Source organism: Excalfactoria chinensis, chromosome 2 (assembly GCF_039878825.1).
Source record: "Excalfactoria chinensis isolate bCotChi1 chromosome 2, bCotChi1.hap2, whole genome shotgun sequence".
In the NCBI taxonomy this organism is placed as follows: Eukaryota; Metazoa; Chordata; class Aves; order Galliformes; family Phasianidae; genus Excalfactoria; species Excalfactoria chinensis.
The window spans coordinates 85626444-85648748 of record NC_092826.1 but is presented as its reverse complement, the minus strand read 5'-3'; the positions used below and the strand labels follow the sequence as shown (position 1 = coordinate 85648748).

At 38.2% G+C, this 22305-nt stretch overlaps 1 protein-coding gene across 2 annotated transcripts in view; it reads right to left on the bottom strand.

Annotated features, from left to right (window-relative positions):
- CDKAL1 (CDKAL1 threonylcarbamoyladenosine tRNA methylthiotransferase) overlaps positions 1-22305 on the bottom strand; it is a 344063-nt gene that overhangs the window by 319527 nt on the left and 2231 nt on the right. For both annotated transcript variants that reach the window (XM_072328453.1, XM_072328454.1), the window contains exons 3-4: positions 22075-22243; positions 18527-18639 (exon numbers count right to left, since the gene is read on the bottom strand). In XM_072328453.1, the coding sequence (XP_072184554.1) occupies positions 18527-18639; positions 22075-22241 (280 nt within the window). In that variant the 5' untranslated portion in view covers positions 22242-22243. The remainder of the gene's footprint in view (positions 1-18526; positions 18640-22074; positions 22244-22305) is intronic.

The window sequence follows — 22305 nt, the reverse complement described above, 5'->3', positions numbered from 1 at the left end:
GAACACATTTATACAGCTAGCAGGTTCATGCCTAAAAGTTTTATTTCTCATTCTGAGACTAATAAGATAGAAAATTACACTCTTCTAAATCAGTGAATACACAGCAGAGGATAGAGTCCGATGCAACACTGTTATCTCTAATTTGGAGATACATAGATTGGATGGATGGACCATTCAGAGGAACAGGGCTGAATGGTTGCCCTCAATGAGTTGTGGTCAACAGCTTGATGTACACAGTTGGAGACCAGCAGTGAGTGATGCCCCTTAGGGTCTATTACTGGGATCACTGCTGTTGAATATCTTCATTGTTGACACAGCAGTGGGCCTTTCATCATTTAGATGGAGCTTAAAAGTAGTATGGAACTCAAGTTTTTATACAGTTTGAAAGTGACAGTCAGGGTGGAATGGTTACAAATTAAAAGAGGGGAGATTTAGGTCAGATGTTAAAGGAAATTCTTTACTCAGAGAGTGGTGAAGCAGTGAAAAATGTTGCCCAGAGAAGATGTAGATGCTCCATCCCTAGACACATTCAAGGCCGTGTAGGATAGCACCTCAGGGCAGCCTGATCTAACTGCTGGCAACCACGACCACAGCAAGCATGTTGGAACTAATTGATATTTAAAGTTCCTTCCAACTCAGAACTGCCTTGTGATTCTATGATTTTGTTCTGTTATTGTAAAAAGTAGTTAACACGGCAGTATATAAAAAATATTTATCACTTATCTTCCTTACCAATAATCACAGCTACTGCATACACATGAATAAGTCCCAGTACCTGAAGGGGGCCTACAAGAAAACTGGGGAGAGAATTTTTATACGGATGTGCAGTGATAGGATGAAGAGGAAAGGTTTTAAACTGGAAGAGGTTAAATTTAGACCAAATATTAGGAAGAAATTCTTCACTAAATGTGGCAAGACACTGGAACAGGTTGTCCAGAAAGCTTTATGGATGTTCCCTCCCTGGAATCATTCAAGCTCGGGCTGGATGGGGCTTTGGGCAACCTGGTCTAGAGGGAGGATCTTAAAGGTCCCTTCCAAACCAAACCATAAATGGTATTGTTCAGGTTAACTACAGTCTGCCTGGAGCCTTAAAAATACAGCTTCCCCTTCAGGGAAGGGATAGTGTGGTCAGAATCAAATCTCTGTAAGGTCAGAGCTTGAAAGACATTTCTTCTGAGTAAAGACAGAAAAGCTTTGTGACTGACCACAAGATCTATGATGATTTACACCTTCCCACAGCACATTAATAATTTCTATGAATGACTACATGTATATAACCAACAACAGAATGCAGAATTGAAACCACTTATACCACATAAATGAAAACTCAGTGCACAGTGAGCCATGCAGAATCCTAACACTGAAACTAACCAGTTCTAAAGGCTTTCAGTAAGTACTGCTCACAGGTAGGAAGAAAAGTCAACTTAACTGTCTTATCCACTATCGTTGCAAACATAACCTGTACACAGTGTACATAATTAAGAAAAAAGCACTATGCACTCCTATTCAAATTAATCTGAGGATGTTTAAAATCTGAATGCTTGAAGATCAGAGTATGCATTTATAATAATTTACTTTCAGCATGTCAAAATGAAAGACTGCTGTCTGGATCCAGACATATAGCGTCAGTACTGAATACACACACCCATCTCAGGTCAGCAGACATTCCAATCCTACCTAAGCATATTTCTCTTACTACTTGCTAATTAAAATCTATATATGAATGAGCTATGTATAATGGAAAGCTTTCATACAGAAACATCGCTGCAACTTAAAGTATCTGACCATTCTTACTGAAACCTGAAGAAAACAGAATTGCTCCTCATGTACATCATTAATTACATTATTTCCTGAATAACTTACACGTTTTCATTCTGCCAACAAACATTCAGTGTAGCCCACTAAGAAGTTCATTGCTTCAGAACAGACATCCCAAAAGGCACCACAATACCTTGTTAATATAATCTGACACTCAGGTACTGAAGTAATAAAAAAAAGTTAAAGGACCAATACCCTATTAGTTATTTGTCTCTGGTCCCTTCAGAAACAGAGTGCATTTCATAACTGGTACTTCTGGGAACTGTGTAAACAAAGTAAAGGTTGCCTCAGCTTGGATTACCAAATAAAATACCAACTTAGTTTTAGGGTAAACAGGAACACATTTTTTCCCCCAATCACATTTCACACTGGAACATCTTACATTACATACAAAATTTGTTTGGGTTTTTTCTTGGTTTTTTTAATCTGTAGTTATAATCTACTAGACTGGGCTCTAGCCCAGAAATAACCTGACATTCTATAATGTTAAAAAAAAAAAAAGAAAAAAGCTTATGTTAAATAAATTGTACTTCTTACTAAACAATAGACAGAATTATCTGTATATAATGGTGCAGAGAAAACAGACTGTTCGCTTACTAGCGTCGTTCCAAGTATCTTGTTCCTACTGCTGAATGAAATCACATTATGGAAACCAGGCTGATTGTGCATATGAACTTGAACTTCCAGCAGCTAGAGCAAAAGGGACTGAACAGGGAAGCCCTCAGAAGTTTGATTATCTTTAAACAACGGTTATCAATATACATTGCACTGATATTGTTACAAAATTGCCCTTTTATCTTCCTCATTCTCACACAGCACCTAAAACACCTAGTTAATATATTGAAACATGGAACAATCAGTTGGGGGAAAATTAATAGAAATATTCTTCTAACAGAAAAAATATATATGCATACTTTGCTGGTAAACCAAGCACCTGCCTATCAAACACATTCAGAACTCCACTGAATAGCAGTAGTATTATCTGCTCCAGCCACAACAAGCCCTTGACCCAGCACATCTCACAATGCAGCCTGCCCTGTACCATCATGGCAGCAACTCTACCAGCAGAGCCACCTGTCCCAGCTTTGGCCCAGACACACAACCCTTGCTCAGTGAAGACCAAACGGCAGCACACTATTAACCCTATCTGGGCTGAAAGTGGGGCACAGAAAGGCCACAGTGCACTGCTAACTCAAGTGACAGCAAACGACAGTGTGCCTTGTGATACAGTGGCTAAACACAGTCCTGTGTGAACAGGAAAAATATGCAGCCGTGCTTCCCCTTCCAATAAAGGAATTTCAGAACCAGTTTCAAGATTGCAAAAAAAAAAATTCTTATTTTTGCAACTTCATTTACATTTGACAAAAAGCCAAAATTTGCATGTTTTCAAGGAGAACGTATACGGTTGCAAGCAGATAGACAAGTCAAAAATCAGATCATCTCTCTCTAGTGGACTTCTGTAAGTTCTACTTTAGCAGCGAAAAATGTCCCTCACTTCACAATCATGCCTTACACGCCATTACTTTTCAGCACCACACACATTTGTGAACAATTATTTTCAAGGATGAAGTACAGGAAAAAATAACATTTCATTAGAAACCTCTAACAAACACCTCAGAAGCTCACTGAGAATGATGACCACTGCCATCAAACCAGAGTGATGTGTTAGTGTCATAAAATCAAGGTCAAACATCCCACTAGTTTTATGGTCACATTGCTCTCTTTCCTCACATTTTAATAAAAAAACATTAAAAACTGAAATGCTTTGTTACTTACATACAAAAACTGTATCACATTTTTATGAGAGCTCCAAGAGTTTCTCCAAAAGTAATGCCTCTCATATTATGTTGGCCCACAACATCAAAGGCAGATGTTAGTGCTATGATGGTAGAGACTGTACATTCCCATCAATATCTAATTACATTTCATTGCTATATGACTGAGGGCAGCAGAGGGACAGAAAGACAAAATGGCATCTGACATGGAAGTGAGGACAAAGCAAAGACTTATGATTTACTGCTGAATTCCTCCATGTGGAGGAAATTTCACCCACTTACTGACATTTACTGATGTTTGCTGAACCTTTGTCGAAAACAAACCATGGATGTCAATACAGTGAGGTGGTGGGTGGCGCGATTTAGCAGTGGCAACAGGGGGTCACCTCTGCTGGTGCACATTTTTATGAGCACAGAATGCAGGCTCTTGCTCATCACTGGAAAAAGACAGAGCTAATGGTGATGACTATAAAGTTTTTTTTGTAGCTCAGGATTTGCTCATTAACAAACATTGTTACTGTGCTCTTCATACCCAATGTCATTTCAGTGGATTTAAACAGGAGGCATTACTTTCCAAGCAACCTACATACATGCAGCCCAAGACAATTCCTCTTCATTCAATGCTGCCCAGTCAAGCCAAAAGGTTGGATGCTTACAGAATACCAGATCAGCAGCGTCTCATGTTTCTTCTATTTTTTGTTTTGTTTTAAAGGATAAGATACAGATTATCACAGATATCAAAGAACTTAACTGAATCTGCCTCTTTTCAAAGAGCAAAAGAGTCCATGAGTGTGTTACCATCTATTATCAGAAGCACAGAGCCCTCCAGAACTAAAGTCTAGAGGAAACATGAAAGAACAGCATACCTGCTTACTTGCTTCAAGTAAGTACCTGTTGATCTACAGGTACAAGCTGAAAAGTATTGTAAGGCATGACAGGCATAGCAATTACAACTGTTATAACAGAACTTTTTAAAAAAGACCAGAAGCAATAAGCTCAAATTGCCCTCAACTAAATCTCAACTAAAATAAATAAATAAATATAAGAGAAATGAAAAACTTGAGAGTTGAGCTGACCTTAAATTGATATTTTTATCCCTACCACACAACTCTCTATTGTAACTTATTAACACACTTCACATGCTTACCTCTACCCACAAAAAAAAAAAAAAAAAAAAAAAACCACAAAAAAACACCTTCAGCTAAACTTTCAAAGGATTTGTGCAATCTGAGGGAAGATTAGATTAAAAAAAAGGGGTGGGAGGTGTCTTACTGTGTTAAGAAGTAGCATGGAAGGAACAGTGCTCATAGCAATGACAATGACTACCTTTACGGTGCCTGAGTTAACAACAAAACTCCCCCTATAACCAAAGGAAAAGAACACTACTGAACTCCTTGGCTCCAGGACATGCTTCAGTAACACAAGTACCATTTGACTCTGCTAATTAGACTTAACTTAGGAATCTACAGTATACAGTGAAAAGTTTATAAACAACTGTCTTGAGTGTACACTCACCTTTGAATTTCTTAAGCAGCAAATAAAATGCTTCTTTAATCAAGGACAGAAAGTCCTATTTTAACAGATTTTTACTAGGACTGTTCTGAATGCAGTGTATCCTATGCTATTATGTCAGACCACAATGTTACAGGTGAATGCTGGTGGTATGGTAGTTAAATTTTCCCAACAATCTCTCATTGTATTTTGGTGCCATGCAGTAGAGGGCAGCAGAGAAGCAGTCTGACAAAATGGCTTCTGGCACTGAAGTCTATAAGAAATAAAGGTGTTTCCTTCACATGAAAAAATTATGAAGGCCAAACAGGGAACATGAACACAGTAAGTTGGTGGTACATTTCAGCAGTGGTGACACTGAAGAAAATGAGAAGCCACATTCCAGTCAACAAAGCACAGCTGTCACATCACAAAATAAAGAACATCTCAATCAGCTCATCCATGCAAATCAGCCAGTGCTGGCAACTACGTTGACAAATAGTGTTTTGTAGCTGAAAATTAGCTCTATCAAACCACGTTACTGTGCTCTTTGTATCTGTTGTAGTATCCACAGAAATACATAGGAAGCATTACTTTTGGAGTAACCTAAATTATTTGCCAAAGACAACTCTCTATTGTTTATTCTGTCATCTCACTTTAAAAGACAATGTTTTCCAAATATAACTATAAAAACATTTGTGAAACAATAATAGAGAAAGTATTGCCAAAAATCAAGCAGATTCAGTAAAGGTTATAAAACTGTTCTTATAGAGTATACGTAAGTAATTCAACCTAAAACATCTTCAAATCCACATTATTCATCAAGCTTCAAATCTTTTATTTGAGGAATCAAAAAAATCAGTTCCTAGAACATTTTCTCACAGAAGTAACTTAACCAAGAAAAAGGAAGAAAAGTATCTTAAGACAACTGAGTTACTAAATCATCCTAGGAAGTTACATTACTGCTTCAAACCAAAGGCTACGAAAACCTACAAAGTAAGAAGAAAAGCTACATTAAACTCATCATTTCACATTTTAAAAATGAGGCATAATTACCTTAGAATCACTGTATCACATTCAAGGATCAGCAGCTACAAACAAATGCTAAAACTGCATATTTTTTTCTTAAAAACCTGAAACTTTTCTTTAGCTTCAGATCTTGCTTCTCCGTTTTCAGTCTCAGAACATCTTATTTTGCCATCTAGACTCATACAGTAAATTGAGCTGTCATTTCAATGTTTTGAAAATGATTTACACTTAGAAACCATTTTGTTGCCATCTGATATGCAATGTTTGTAAGAAAAGTTCTTCAGTTAAAAATATTACCACAGAAAAATGAGTGAAAAAACATTTAACCTGGTTTCATAGCAATAACAAGCAAAAGTAACTGCCCAATATCTCCTCAGAATCTGCTTATAAAATAAGCCCTCATGCCAGTACCTGCTAATAACTTTTAAAATAATCAAGTGGTACACCAAATCTCTTTCATTTCCTCTTCATTGTATGCTAGGTAGAACACCTGGAATTCCACATACAAATCTGTCAAGTGATTTCAATCAATGCCAGGAATGTGAAACAAATTAAAAACATCACATACGTACAAATGCAAATAATCACTAATGCACTTGTATGGGTATCAAGCAAGATAACGGGAAGTGAGAAATAAGCTGTAATGAATTAAATCAAGATAATAATAACAGCAGGAAACAACTATAGTATGCAGCAACTGCACACACACCTCCACTTCCCCAGAAAAGAAAAACACACTTCATGGTGTCAAAAAATTCATACAAGCACATAGAAAACATGCAGTCTGGTAGCAAAAATCACAACTTTGCACTACACAGACTCAGAGTCCTGTTTTTAATGGATGAGCTACATCTGAGGTAATTTTTACCTTTTGCTAGAAGAAGCTACAACTTAAGGAGATGCAGCCTTCCATTATATACGTACCTGAGAACCGTGAAAATCTGCCTTGCCAAAAGATCTGTTTTTAACTACAGTAAACGGAACGGACTTCTTAGTATATCGTAATTCCAGAACAGAGAAAACGTCTTGCTAACACGGGGAAAAAAAACCTGACGCCATTCTGATTGGACACAGAAAACTTGAGCTGCATCACACTGCGAGCGTCTTAGTGCCACACCCATTAGCTTTATTTGGATACCAGCTTTCCCGTGAATGCACAGCCAGGCTTACGCGATAAATTCATTTTCTGTTAAGTCAGATTTATTGACTTGAAAGAAAAAAAGTTGGAATGATTTTAAGCTTTACTAGCTACATATGTGAAAACAAAGTGTTTGGGTAACAAGCACTAACACCTGCTCACAAAATTCATACAAGCCCCCCTAATCTCAAGATATATTTATACCCCTTATTCATATTCACTCTGACTGTGTTTAAACTGACAACAGATCTATTTTCTTCTAAATAATCTTGTAGGGTATTTACTCAAGTGTAATGTATGCACTGCTTCTGCATATTAATTATTGCATAGGAAACTCAGGAAAACCTCACCTCGCCCACTGTGGCCATCTGAACTTCTGAATACTTTCAAGCACCTTAAAATAAGTTCCTGAGCAAAGAGATAATACATTTTTAGTGGGTTCAATTAAGTGAGTAAATTGAAAATACAATTCAATAAAGTGTCATTTTTAACTTAAATGTTACTTTAAGCAGTTCTCAAACACAGGTTTCAGTAATAATTTTGACGAAAGCCCAGCTACACAGTGCCATCTAGCAGTGACTAACAGTATGGCAGTTACTATGATATTCATTTTAATCCATTAAATAGTTCATGTAGCCCTTACTCCTTTCAGTACATTCCAAGAAACCAGCAGAATAAGACAACTGCCGCAAGCAAACCCAAAGATATATTTGAGTAGACTGAATCTATATGGGCTTCTACAGTCCTCAGCCTACTGAACGCTGATGGGATAAGGTATTTAAAAGAACTTTCTTTGATAGCTTACTATTCACGCCAAAATGTTCTCTCCAATTTTTTTCAGAGAAGGTTTACCAAATCAAAAAACAACAGTTTCATTATTATGGAGCCTTGTAGAGTTATTAGCTCAAGTCTAACATGGAAGTTAAATTTTGATCTAATATTCATCTAAGCTTTTTCTTCATTGACTGCAGGAACTTAAAATTTGTTTCTCTGTCTGTCATAGCTCTAACGCTATAGAAGCATCTTAGGTTACATTCACCATTAAATCCAAGTTTACTACAACATGGAGAAAGAAATGGAATAATTTATACCCTAGGAACTTGGAACAGGATGGACTACTTACCAGCTGAAGTTATACAAAATAACTACATAAATCAGTGTGCAAAGCACTAAAATAAGAAGGGTTTCATAGAATCATAGAATCAACAAGGTTGGAAAAGACCTAAAAGATCATCCAGTCCAACCGTTTCAAGTCTAAAGCTCAATTTTCTCAATCACATTTCAAATACTTCCTCTCAGCATAAGCAAACTCAGGTACTAAATGGAAATTGTTGCCACCTTTTGCCCACCTTTCAAGCTCCTGCTCTCTACTCTTCCTTTCACAATACACACATACAGATACTTCCAAAGATTTGTGCACCTTTGCAGCAAACCAATGAACTAATCTGGTTTTAGACTACAGAAAACATTGCTAATGTATTTGTGAACAAACAGCAGACAAAATAAAGGCAAAAAATAGAAGTGTAATGATAGTATTCTGCTTATCGATTCAGGGGTAACATTCTTAAACTAGAAAAAAAAATAGAATACTGTCTTTATAAACAACAGTACTGTCCCTACATCAGCCATGACAGCATATCTTTAATAAGCCTTTAAATCTCTAAAAATTTGTAGCATTTTGATACTTTGTTAAGAAAAAAAAACATTGCAAAGGAGATATTTGTTGGAGATAGTACACAAGCTATCAGAAAGTCTGACTTTTCCACCTTGAGCAGTTCCTAAAAGCCATCTCCCACAGATTTTTTTTTCATTAGCATGCCCATTTGGCTTTTTAAATATCAGTTATGAAAAGCTATTTGCTAATAGACATTGATCTAGATTCCAGCTGTCATAGGACTTAAGTTTGAAGGTTTTGTAAACCATACTTCGAATAAGGCATCAACAAAACAACTTTTTGCCCTTTTACCAGAACTGCACACACTAGATGAACAGACTAATGCACTTCAATAATGATGTCAGCAAACCTGAAAATGTCCAGCAAAATGCAACAGAAGAGGTCAGAGATCTAGAGGGTGTAAACTATGGCAGAAGCTTTGAGGAACTCAGTCTACTTAGCCTAGACACAAGAAGCCTATGGGAAGAAATGATGACAGCATCCAAGTGTGTGAAAGGTTGCTATGAAGAGGAAAGAAATATGATGTTCTCCATACCTACTGAAAAACAAAAGCAGTCGTGTGCTTGAACTCTGCCAAAAGCTAAAGTTCACACATTCAAGAACACTTGAAATAGAAAGGATAGTTGATCAATCAAGGGAGATCATGAATTTCCCACCACTGGAGGTTTCTGACAATTGGCTAAAAACAAATATCCTGTAACAGTCCCTCAGAAAGGAAAGTTCAGTAATGCAGGTGCCTTTTATCTTGTGAGCTGTGAGAGACTTTAACAGTCCACAAGGAATCTCTGCCAGTCACGAACATCAACTTACAATCTACTCTCCCTACCTGGTGGTCAGGAAAAACATTACTTAGTCCCTCTTCTCAGCTTCCTCTGCAACAGTTTCAACCCCAGCAATGAGCACCACTTATTGTAACTGCTGTTTGGACCGTCTGTTCAAAAACAAGCAACATCAAGCATACTTCTAAATGACAGATATTTCTCCCCATTTCACTGAACAGCAAAAGTGAAGCTTACAGTCACCACCATGTAAGAGTACTTCAGCCTCAATAAAGGAACCACTGACAGCAATAAAAGCACACAGGTGAACTGTCACATCTACGGAATGAGATCTAGAGATGAGGCTGCTTTGCTGCTCTGCATTTCAAAAGTCATGGATAGAACCAAAGACCAATATTTTCCAATTCACAAGTTTGTTTATTGTATGAAATTTGGAGGAGCTGCTGACACCGTTGAGCATGGAGAAGCCATGAAGTTTAACACAAGCAAGTGCCAGACTCTGCACCCATAGAGGGGTAACCCTGGCTGTACATACAGACTGGGGGATGAAATGTTGGAGAGAAAAAAATTCAGGATTTTTTGTTGACAGCAAATTGAATACAAGTCAGCAGTGTGCCCAGGTAGCCAGGAAGGCCAACAGTATCCTAGGGAGCACAAAGCATGGCACTACTAACCAGGTAAAGGAAGTAACCGAAGTCCAGGTTTTGTTCAGTCCAGAGGAGACTGTGAAGAGAAACCTCATTGCAGCTTACAGCCACCTTACAAGGTGGGGCAAGCACTGGTCTCCTCTTTCTGGTCGTCAGCAACAGAACCCAAGGAAACAGCAGGATGGATATGACAACAAGGTTCTTCACTGAAGGGTGGTTGAGCGCTGCAACAGACTCCCCATGCAAGCGGTCATAGTACTGAGCTTGACAGAGTTCAAGAAGCATCTGGACAGTCATCCTAGATATTTAGTCTGACTGCTGGTTGGCTCTGCACGGAGTCAAGAGTTGGACATGACAACCTTTTTGGGCCCCTTCCAACTACAGATATTCTACAATTCTATGATACATTTTCCTTATACCCATATAAATTTTAAATTAAAAATAAACTTCTTAAGCACATTCACTGTTGACATTCTCCTTTCATCACTACCAGTCATAACTAAAAGTTTGAGTCTTAAGTAAGCTCTAGATGCTCAGATGTTCCATCATCTGATGGTCTGCATCCTTACATTCTCAAAGGCAGATAAACATTCACCGATCCTAAGCAATTCCTTCAAAGCATTGCAACAGCAAACAAAAACATCAACCCATAAACAGAGCAGCAGAATTTCAAGTCAGCTATCACTTAGGGACTCAATTACAAACAAGCACACTTTTATCCTTAAAGTCTAGCCAACAAAAGCTGAGGGTCCAAGATGCCTAATAAAACCAGAAGCCAAGTGATCTGTCTTTTATTAAATCATATGCCAAAAACCTCACTACCCTACACACCAGTGTCTTGTACCAATCAACAGCAATGCAGTATTGGCACGATTAACTTGAAGCCTATTTATAGCCATCCAAGACAAAGTTTCTGCTGAGCTTCTTTCTGTAAATAAATTCCAAAGCTAGTGATTTGACACACAAGACAAATGCTTATGTCTTCTGCTTAAATACATAGGACACTCCAAAAGTAACACCTCCTACTTATTTTCATGGAAACTACAACAGTTTTCTCTATGCGATTACTATTAGCTATACATCTTTACCAGCAATGACAAGAGGCTGCATGCCCTGCTTCTGAAAGTTTGCAACAGGAGAGGTGAGCCACTACTACTGTTGCCACTGCTGAAATGCACCACCCATCACTTCACTGTGCTCACATCCACTGTTTGGTCTCCAGCATGCAACAGTGAATGCCAGTGGGTGATATTCAATGACAGATCTTGCTTCTTACACACTTCCTTGTCAGACACTGTTTTGTCAGGCTACCCCTCTGCCGCCATCTGTCATACAGCAATCAAATGTAATGGGATACTAACAGGAAGGTTTAACCTTTGCTTCCATACAATTGACACTCACCTCTGACAAAAATAAATAAATAAATAAAATAGGATGCATTACATACAGAGTAGCATTCATAAATGAAAACTCTTTCTCAAACCCAGCGCTCAAAGTGTTAACTACAAATGGCAGCATATACGTACTTACAAGATTGCCAGGTAGGCTTATCTGCAGACACATCGTATCACAGCTAAGCATTACTATTTTAAAAGACTATATCAGAGAAGCTAGCTTAGTATCCAGAGGGAGCTTAAGTCATCTGCTCACAGGAACTATCCTACTTTCCACAAGTGTTTGAAATGAGCAGAAAAAAAAATTACTACTGAAGCAGGATAGGATGAGGAGGAAATTTTCTAAGAACAGTAGATATTAGTTACAACACTAACATTCTAAAACACAGCTCTACCAAGCAACCTTTGAGATGCAGAGATGCTACTTCTCTTACGGAGAACAGCCCCTGTTTCTACAGACATCAAGTAATTACTGAGTCTCTGTGAAAGGCTAACAGCCTATGTATAACTTGCTTAATAAAGCAGTCCTCTGAGCAACACCTCCAGCAAAGAAAAGAAGGACTGAAGATTCAACAGTTACTTCATATCCTTCAGACCGAGGATACAAATAGCACACCAATTTGCTCCAACTCTGTATCAGGCTGCGGCAATTCCACCAGCATAGAGCACCCTCCCTGCAAATGCATTCCAGCAGACAGCTGGAAAGGCTCCCAAAAAGGTTGCTCTTGGCTAGCTGGCAAACATCCATTATTTTAATTATCACCCATAGTAAAAGATTACTAAAAAATTAAACTCAATGGAAAAAAAATGCAACCTGGAAGATCCTGCAGAAGATCATGAGAAGCTTATGCCCACCCATGACAAATAAAATATATTTGCACATGCCCAAATTGACTGTAACAAAATGCACAAGCTATGTATTCAGCTAGGCCTCACAAACATCTGACCAAGGACTTCACAGCAAGCAACACTCTCCCTTAAAATTAAATGAATAAAGGACTAAATCAGACCTAGGCATCATTTAGAATTTACTTGAATAAATTAAAAATCTAGTATTGGAAATGTAAGACAGCACTGCACTAATGACAACAGTTATCTACCTGAAACGTTATTAGTAATAAGTTGTAACAATTAATTACTAACACGCAACACAAAATCCATTTGCTTTTGCCCTATTAGTTAATCTCATAGTTTTACTGATGCTGTAGTTGTGCATTTCAACACATAACATTCATTCAGCAGTCCCTATGATTTTGAGTGTCTTAGTGTAAAGCTCTAAAACAGCTGACAACTCATTACACAAAAATTAACCCCACAACGGAAATAAGTAGAAGGCTGATAATTATAAGGAAAAATCTTTAATGAATGTTTCAAATAGCCCTTGCATCAACTAAATCAACTTCCCTAAATCAAACAAGAAGCAGGAAAGAGCATCCAAATGAAATAGCTCCTTGTGAATTTAACCATTATGACACCTTGTGAATCTCAAATCCACAATACAGAATCCTTCAAAAGGGAGTCCAACACAGAGCCTAATATAAACCACAAAGCAGTAATTCTCAGACTAAATAGATATTGAAAAGATCTTTCTAACATGCAATAGCCAAGTTATCAACTAAATGGACATAAAGATCAGAATATTGACAACAAATAATTTAAATTAGAACAGATTTAATTAAATGCATACAACTGCACTTTGGATAATAATACAGTAACCCTAAATTAAATCAGTAATACAGGTCAACAATAATTTAAAAACTGTCCAACTTACTGATATAAAACACCAAGTGCCATCAAAATACAGACATGAATAGCTGCACCCCAGATCTGTAGTGCTTATCCAATGCTGCCATCTCTTGGGTCCTAATGATAAAACACCAAGCATAATCTCAAAAGCATTAGAGCTTCTGTATTTAAACGCACGTAAGTTTCAGACACATAGAATGTGAACTACTTTGTATATTACCTTATCTTGATTTAACTACTGTACAACAGTAAAGCATTTATCTAAAAATAAATTGGAAGGTATCTTTAAACTTAGTTGTGCCAATCAGGCCTGGGGAAATACTATGCTGTATCTTAAGGAGAAAAAAAAAAAAAAAAGGAAATACACATGAACAGCACATACTGTCTAAACAGCAGACACACTCCAAGGATAGGGCTCTGAGAGAAGGAAAACACCTACACACAGTTTTCCTAGCTTCCCTGATCACTGGACCTGTTTTGTTTATCTGCGAACTGTAGGTACTCGCACCCAAGCTTACATAGACACCTCTAGTTGGCCAAGATAAGAATATAAATTACATCCAGCACCACTTCAGGGCAAGGGAAGAAGAGAAAGTACTCCCAAGTACTTCTACAAAGACTGTGATCAAAATATTATCTTGCTCCTACCTCAGAGTACACTGACAAAAATCTGATTCATAAAAATCTGGTCTGCTCTTCAAGTAGCTTCTGTACGTTTTCTATTAATAATTACTTGTCTCACAGTTATTTGTACTACATGTGAAACCAAAGTCAGAGTAGAACGCTCTGTGACTAAATTGAGCTTGCTTCATCACTGTTATTTATGCACTTAGTGGCTTAACCATCCGCTACACAAATACATTTTAGTTATGAGGATACAAGTTACCAGAAGCTGAAGTTCACATTCTGTAATGCTATAATGTGTCGGAAACCACAGCAATAATAGCAAAGAGCACAATCCTAGGCTGCAGCAAAGGAGAACAAGCCCAAATACAGCAACCATGGATATAGAAACAGAGGAAGAAAAACCATTTACCTTTGGAAGGCCTCCAGCAAGATGCCCTTGCCTTCAATGCCACCCCCCTTTCAGTCACTCAGGCACATTACTTGCACATGAGCTCCCGGGGTTGGCCCTGCCTTCCCACCAGGTGCTCCATCACTGGTTCAAGCCATGACTTAGCATTTCCACAACACCTTCCAAAGTTTAATCCATTTCAAATTCATCCTTCTGTAATTTAGCATTGCTAGAACTGAATTCTACTGTACAACCAGTACAGCACATGGGTCAATTTTTTGTCATTACAATTAACCCTAAACATCCTTAAATTTAACTCTAAAAGCACTACACAAATGTCACTGAACATACTATGCGCACAATATACTGAGGCCTGCTCTCATCCTTCAATTGCCAGCTCTGTGTCATGAAAGAAAAAATTAAAACAACCAATTTAGATGGAACGTAAAACAGATGAACCGCTTCAATTTTAAAATGATATAAGGAAAATACAGATTTGATCTGATCAAGCGATAGAGGAATTGATAACAGCAGTGATATATGAAGCCATTAGGAGAGGAAAAAAAGTGTAGATTCCTTCTTCCCTCATAAATTGGGCAAACATTTCCCAGTTTAAGTTCCATCCTCTAACAAAAAAAAAAAACACCCTCAAGGCTATGTATTCCAGCAACACAAACTTGCCTAACTGGAATGAGGAGCTGATACTGAAGAAGCTGAGGTTGGAAAAAAAGTCACCACAATGAGGTCATATCTTGCATTATGCTGCAAGTCACAAGTTATTGCTAAGAACTTTAGCCACACGCACACTAGGACATTTTACAGGGAACACAGCACCAGTAATACACAGCTGACAAAACCACAATTACAGATTAGCTTACAAGGTCTCAGGGAACTAACTGCTGTGAACGAGAACCACTGCATGATGCTGTATTAATTCCAAAATGCAACAGGGAACCCCAACAACTCTAGCAGAGCCACTGTCACTCCCCCTGCTGCCTTGCAGGATACTTCCCGCTACACTGGGCAACACTTCTATTCTTGCCAAGGCATCTTATACAACCACATTCATGTAATGCCATCTTTTAGAAGACATGATTGTAAAAGTTAAAAGGTGACATTTCATTCTCTCTCCTCATGCCCTTAACCACCTCACTACAGAAGTTCCAGATTTTGTTTCTCATTGGCAGATGGTGCTTGATATAGTTTTCAAAAATTATTTCAGCAGCATTGAAAAACTAAATTAAACAAAACAAAAACCACCACATCCACATCCCTGGCATTCACACATTACCTGTGCCTGACAGCAGGATTTTCAGGCCCAAGCACCAAGAAACAGATCACAGAGTAAACTTGCAACCACCAATAGCTTAATCTCTGAAAACAGGAGATCACATTGTCACAACTATGCTGTTATCCCAATTCAAGGATGCCTGAAGTGCATCAATCAACCAAATGCCCTTAATATCCAATTATCAGCCAGTCTGAATCTGGAAAAATACATCTGCCATGTGAATAAGGTTATTGAGAAATGCAAAAAAAAATAAAAATAAAAATAAATCAAGGTGGATTTGAGACACTATAAATTGTAGGCCAATACTTCAGCAAGAGCATGAAAAAACACAGGATTTACATCTCAGCTGACTTCCTTGCATTGCCAGGCTATTTCACAGAGAATGACAGCTTAATAACTACAGAGTTGTAAGGAAAAACTGAAGTGCTTCTCATCTCCAAAAGGTCACTTGGATATTTTGTGCATTCCCCTACACTCAGCCTCCTAAATTGGCACTTGTATGGTTAGGCTAGTATTTCACAAGTCGTACAACTAGAAGGATTATCACAATGGAAATGGGTAACGGAAAACAAATGAAAAAGCTCACCTATACCCTAGGCCCACAGAGAAACTCTAAAGGGAGCAATCTCCAAAAAGAGATCCTTCCCCAGTGCCAGTCAGCCCTCAAATGGGGTCTAGGAGAGGTGCAGCCAGTCTCCACCCCTTCCCATCACACAGCTGAATTGCCTTCAGCTGTACTCCCACGACTGACTCAGCACTCAGCTCAGGTAATCAATCGGAGGCTCAGGCCATGACTCAATAGTTCTCATACAGGACTGTGCAAACAACTACTTGAAAAGTACAATCTAAAAGCAAATACTCAACTTGAATTCCGATTGATAAGGCTGCACAATGAGCACATAATTAGCAGCTAATACACACTTGTTTCTTAGTTCTGGTTTGTTGGGGTTTCTTACTGCTGATTCTTACTTCATACATATACCAGGAGTCTTAGTCAAAATACCTCATCAATAACTACACAGACCACATACAAACATATAGAATACAGTGACCTGTTCAAGTGGAGATCATAGATATTTACTATATATCTATGAAATAAATCCAAGTTTAAAATGATTTAGACTTTACTCTGCAACAGAACAGCAATTACAAAACAATATTTAAAAATAAAGAAATAAAGCATCAAGTTCTCAATTACACTTAATCAAGAGGCAATACCTGAACAGTCTCATTTTCTATATCATTTTCTATACTTCCCACTTGGATGAACAAAATGGACAATGCAGTATGCTTTGCTGCATCTGTCTTCTGTCATCCAAAATCTGGGAGTGAACAATCCAAGTATGATAAAGTACGGCTTATGAACATTAGGCAATGCCTCTGAATAACCAGTTCTGAAGAAGAGCATCACTCCATTACACAAACTCACAGATAACTCGTCCAAGATAGTAAAAAAAGGCACTTTAACAAAGACTAATGTAAAGTTGCATAAATAAAGCAGAATGTCTTGATAACCTAGCTTCTCTGCTAAATGAAACCTAAATGAAACCAAAGTTCACTGAATTCATAAATAAAACTCTACTCCTTTACTACCTCTGAAATCCCACACTCCAGGAGGGAAAAATGTTGCACAGAAGCACTTATTTCTGAAAACCACGTGAGGCTGAGCAGTTACAGGTTCAGTTCTGATGAATTTTTATTAATAAAAGTTTTTCTTCCTTTCTTACCACTCACTCTTCTGGTATTTTTTATGCATTAGTAGTTTTTACTCCTCACCTTTTAGCAATTAGGATGGATCAAACTAACTGCTAACTACACTGAGAATGTATGCACAAATGTTAGACCAAAAATCATTCATTCCACAGAAAGAGATCTCACAGAGATCATTTTTGCTGTGAAAAACTGCAGCACAATACTTTCACTCTACGAGACATAAACACTATTTCCAGAGCTCCTTAAATTAATCCAATTAAAAAGAAGTTACAAAATTTCACAAAAAACCCTACAATAACATTTTCCTGCCACCTCATTATTTTTAAATATGTTCATATATTTATACACACACAAATTAGGGACACTGACTGTTAGTTTCTGGCCATTACTGAAACAAATCTGATGTTGTTACAGAAAGTACTCTGAAAATACTCCTATCAGCGCTGCTTCTATTCTGTTTTCAGTTTTCTATTCCAGATGCTAAGTGTAAATTCACATGCCAAAGTTTAAAATACTTGGTTTTCTAAGAAGAGAAAGTATTTTATTTATTTATAAGTTTCTTCTTATACTTTGTGTTGCTGCCCATGAAAATTCCAATAGCACAAAACAGCTAGTCAAACCTTAGAATACCTGAGAAAACAGAAATAGCTTCTGGAACACTACACATCAGGAAACGTAAGGTAAAGAGAAATTAAACATTAAGAAAGTCACAAGGCCAAGCTGCTACCTCATTTGTAGTGTTACAGAAATAGCTGCCACAAAGGATTTCTGGACAAGCACTCCAAGAAAAAGAAGGAATAGAATTTTCATTTCTCTCAGACCTACAGGATTCAGTCCTGTATCATCACACTTCCATCACATCAATCATCCCTACAGAGGTTCATTCACACAGAACATCTTAACTCTGCTCTAGCTACAAATAAGCATATTACTGCATAACTGAAAGCACGTAATGAATTGTCATCTCTGAACATTTACCCCAAAATTCTGGACTATGTGACTTTGTTGCTATGATTACCTGTAATTTTGTATCCATACGCAGCTAGCTGTCCCGCCATATATTCACCATCTGAATTATTGTGAGAACATCCCCATGTACGAATCCAGATTTTCTGAATACCAGGAATCATGCTGTTAAACGGAAATGAATCAAAAAGGCAAGTTAAAAAATATTGTATAGTTGGAATAATACAAGTCTATAGTTGTAATTACAGAGGAAATGGATAGCCAGAGGGCATCTAAGAAAAGACTCACCAGTGCTGAGGCTTTCAGTAGAGATGAATGCTCACCAATCATCATAGTATCATAGTATCATAGTATCGTGCGAGTTGGAAGGGACCTTAGAGATCATCGAGTCCAACTCCCGGGTTTCGAGCCCCCTGTGTAGCAAAGCAGCACTTCTACCCCTGCGCCATAGGGGAGCTTAAACCGCTGCGCCACTGGGGGCACACAATGTTGAAGCTCACCACAAAAACTCCACAAAGGAGCAAATCTCCAGAAAGAGATACTGCCTTAATGGCAGACAGCCCTTAAATGGGATCTAGGAGAGGTGGAGTCAAGCTCTACACCCTTCCAGGAGCACTGCTGAATTACCTTCACCTGTGCTCCCGCAGCTGACTCATCACTTGCCTCAGATGGTTAATCAGAGGTTCAGGCTGTGATGAACAGTTTCCCTTACACAAGCTTCTACTTCACAACTATCAAGCACATTAAGTTAACTACGCTACTCAAAAGACATAGCATGAGTAACACAAACAACAACAAATCCAGATAGGAGATTAAGGGCATCACAGTTATTAGGACAATAGAACACTGCATCTGACTGGGATAGAATTAACTTTTTTCATAGTAACCCATGTGGTGCCATGCCCTGGATGTATGACTACAACATGTTGATTACACATTTGCGTTTTTGCTACAACTGAACAGTGTTCGCCCAGCATCAAAGGCTTCTGCTTCCCACCGTGCATTTCACTGCAAGTAGACTGGAGATTTCCATACCATATGACATCATAATCGGCAAACAAAACCTGAGAAGCTGATCTTCCCAAATTAACCACTGTTCTGACACTGTCTGGGCATCAGCCTTCTGTGGAAGACTCCACACCTCCCCATCACCTTTCCTTATTAAACCAGCTTCACCTCAAACCATACATTCTCTTGCTTTTGCTCTTCTGATTCTCACCCTCAGTTTGCTGGGAAAGGATAAGAAAGCAGCTGGGTGGGTAAGTACCACCCACTGCGGGCCAGGGCCAAACCACAAGAGTGCCAGTTAGAATTCTCAATGTGTGGGTGTTTTTTGTTGTTGTTTTTTAAATATGAGCTTGAATAAGCTGTTAACCACAGAATGGATGCAAGATTTTTTATTTTTTTAAAAAAAGAACAAGAGAAGTATTTCTTCTGGACACATCTGAAGTTTTCAACAAAGTACAATTTGAGATTTGTCTTCATTCCTTCCACAGATTGCTCCTCTCTTCCCAGACTAAAGCCTGGACTTTTAAAGGCAAAACTGACCATCCAAGCCTATCTTGGGACAAGCAAACAACCTCAAAAGTCAAAAAGCACTTGAAGCACTACTGACGCATACAAGTACCTCACAGTTCCCAAACAGTGGTGAAATCTCCTAGAAGCATTAAGGCTAAATCCTTGACTGTCTCACTTAAGTGAACGCTCTGTAATGATTCTTGTCTGTCTTCTTCAGAACAGAGAAACCACTGACCTATGTCAGGACTCTAAGCCAGTCCGAGAGCAAACCTGAGCAACAGCTCCCAGTGCCATGTCAATGACCACAAACACTTTGCTTTGGTTTTGCTATTAGTTTGTTTTTTAAGGGTTGGTTTGATTGGTGTTTTTGTTTTTTTTCCTTTTTGGGTTGACAGTTTTTTTTGTTTGTTTGTTTTTGGAGGGGAAGGAGGCAGGGAATGGTTTTTACTTTTAAACAGAAGGAAACAACATGCAAGGTTGTGTGACGCAGGTTAGTTTAGATTTTGCAATTTTCTCCGTGGATCAGATAAAGAAGGAACATGCTTTGCAACTGGGACTTGAACATTTAACTGCTCTAAAGGTATATCTTCCCATACAAGTGAGTTCACAAGCAGGTTCTTTCACTTCAGGTACCATGCAAGTTTCCAACTACTCTTACAAGATAAAAGTAGAATGATGGGAAATTTCACACATATGACAACATTATTAGATTGTCTGCAGCTAAATCAAGTTTCATAACCAAATAGGAATCCTATATTCAAGCAAAAAATCCACGAAGCAAAACAGAAAACACCTTTAAGAATTTCTGTGGTTTTGTTGTTTTTCTTTTACCTGGTTTTAATTAAAAACAAATAGATTTAGTTTTACAACATCCTTCCCCTTAAAAAACAGGGATCACAGACAATAAATGCAACAACTGCAACAACCACCTCTCAGCAATTGCCAATATATTTCTGTACAACCTCATTGCAGTGAGTAGCTAATAAATTTCATCTCATTCTGACTTGTTAGGCATCAGTTTGTCATCATTCTCATAATTTTGAGTATATTTCCCATTCTAGATGTCAAAAGACTATTTCAGGACTGAAAAGCTGAGCTGTTCAGAACAATTTAGATAATTAAAATGAAGCAGACTATTTTTCCAGTAACACTCAATTAACAAAACACATTTTTTTCCTCCATCCTGATTACTTCATTAATCAATACCTCCATAATCAATACCTCCATCATAAAGGATCATAGGAAAGCTTAGGTTGAAAGGAACCTTAAAGATCATCTAGTTCTATACCCCTGCTACAGACAGAGCTGTCACTCACTAGATCAGGCTGCCCAGGGCCCTAACCAACCTGGCTGCAAAAGCTTCCAGAGATGGGGCAATCACAGCTTCACTAAATAAGCTGTTCCAGTACCTCCCCACCCTCTAAATAAAGATTTTTTCCTAATATCTAATTTAAATTTTCCTTATTTTAGTTTAAAACCATTACACCCATCCTATCACTATCACACTGTGCAAAAAGTCAGTCTCCTTCCTTCTTATGAGCACTCTTGCAGTACTGGAAGGCCAAAATGAGGTCTCCTCAGAGCCTTCTCTTCTCCAAGCTAAACAAAGTCAAATCCCTCAGCCTTCCTCCATAGGAGAGGTATCCCAGCCCCCTTTGGACCTCCTTTGGGCATGTTCCCAGAGCCCTATATCTTTCTTGTGCAATCACCTCCCTCTCTCTGCTGGCTACCGCTCTTCTGATGTAGTTCAGCATGCAGTTAGCCTTCCATACTGCAAGTGCACACTGCTGGCTCACGTCCAGCATTTCATTCACCAGGACATCCAAGTCCTTCTCTGCAGGGTTGATCTCAGTGACCAGCCCGTACACAGCCCTGGGACTGCTCCGATCCAAGAGTGATCTCTATTGAAAAACCTAGGGAAAGATATTTGCTTAGGAGTTTATTGTTCGTTACTGCAACATTTTACAAACAATATTTATTTTTGTAAGGTATTCAGATTTTATATTTTGAGATAAAAGGAACTTCCACCTTATGATTTGACAGTGAAGAAACAAGCAAGACAGACCTAATGGTAGAACCTACCTGTCATACGGAGGATCATCGTCTATCTGAGCTCTTTGTTGTGAACTTCGTTTCCGCACTTTTGGAAAAACATTCTTTCTTACAAATCGCAAATCATGGGGCTTCAAATCTTGTGCTGACACAATATCTTCAATATCTTCAAGCACTGAATCACAGGCAGCAGGCATCTCTGAGAAACATTAGATTAGACTGTCATTAGCAAGCATTTGAACACAAAGCCAGGCCCTAGCA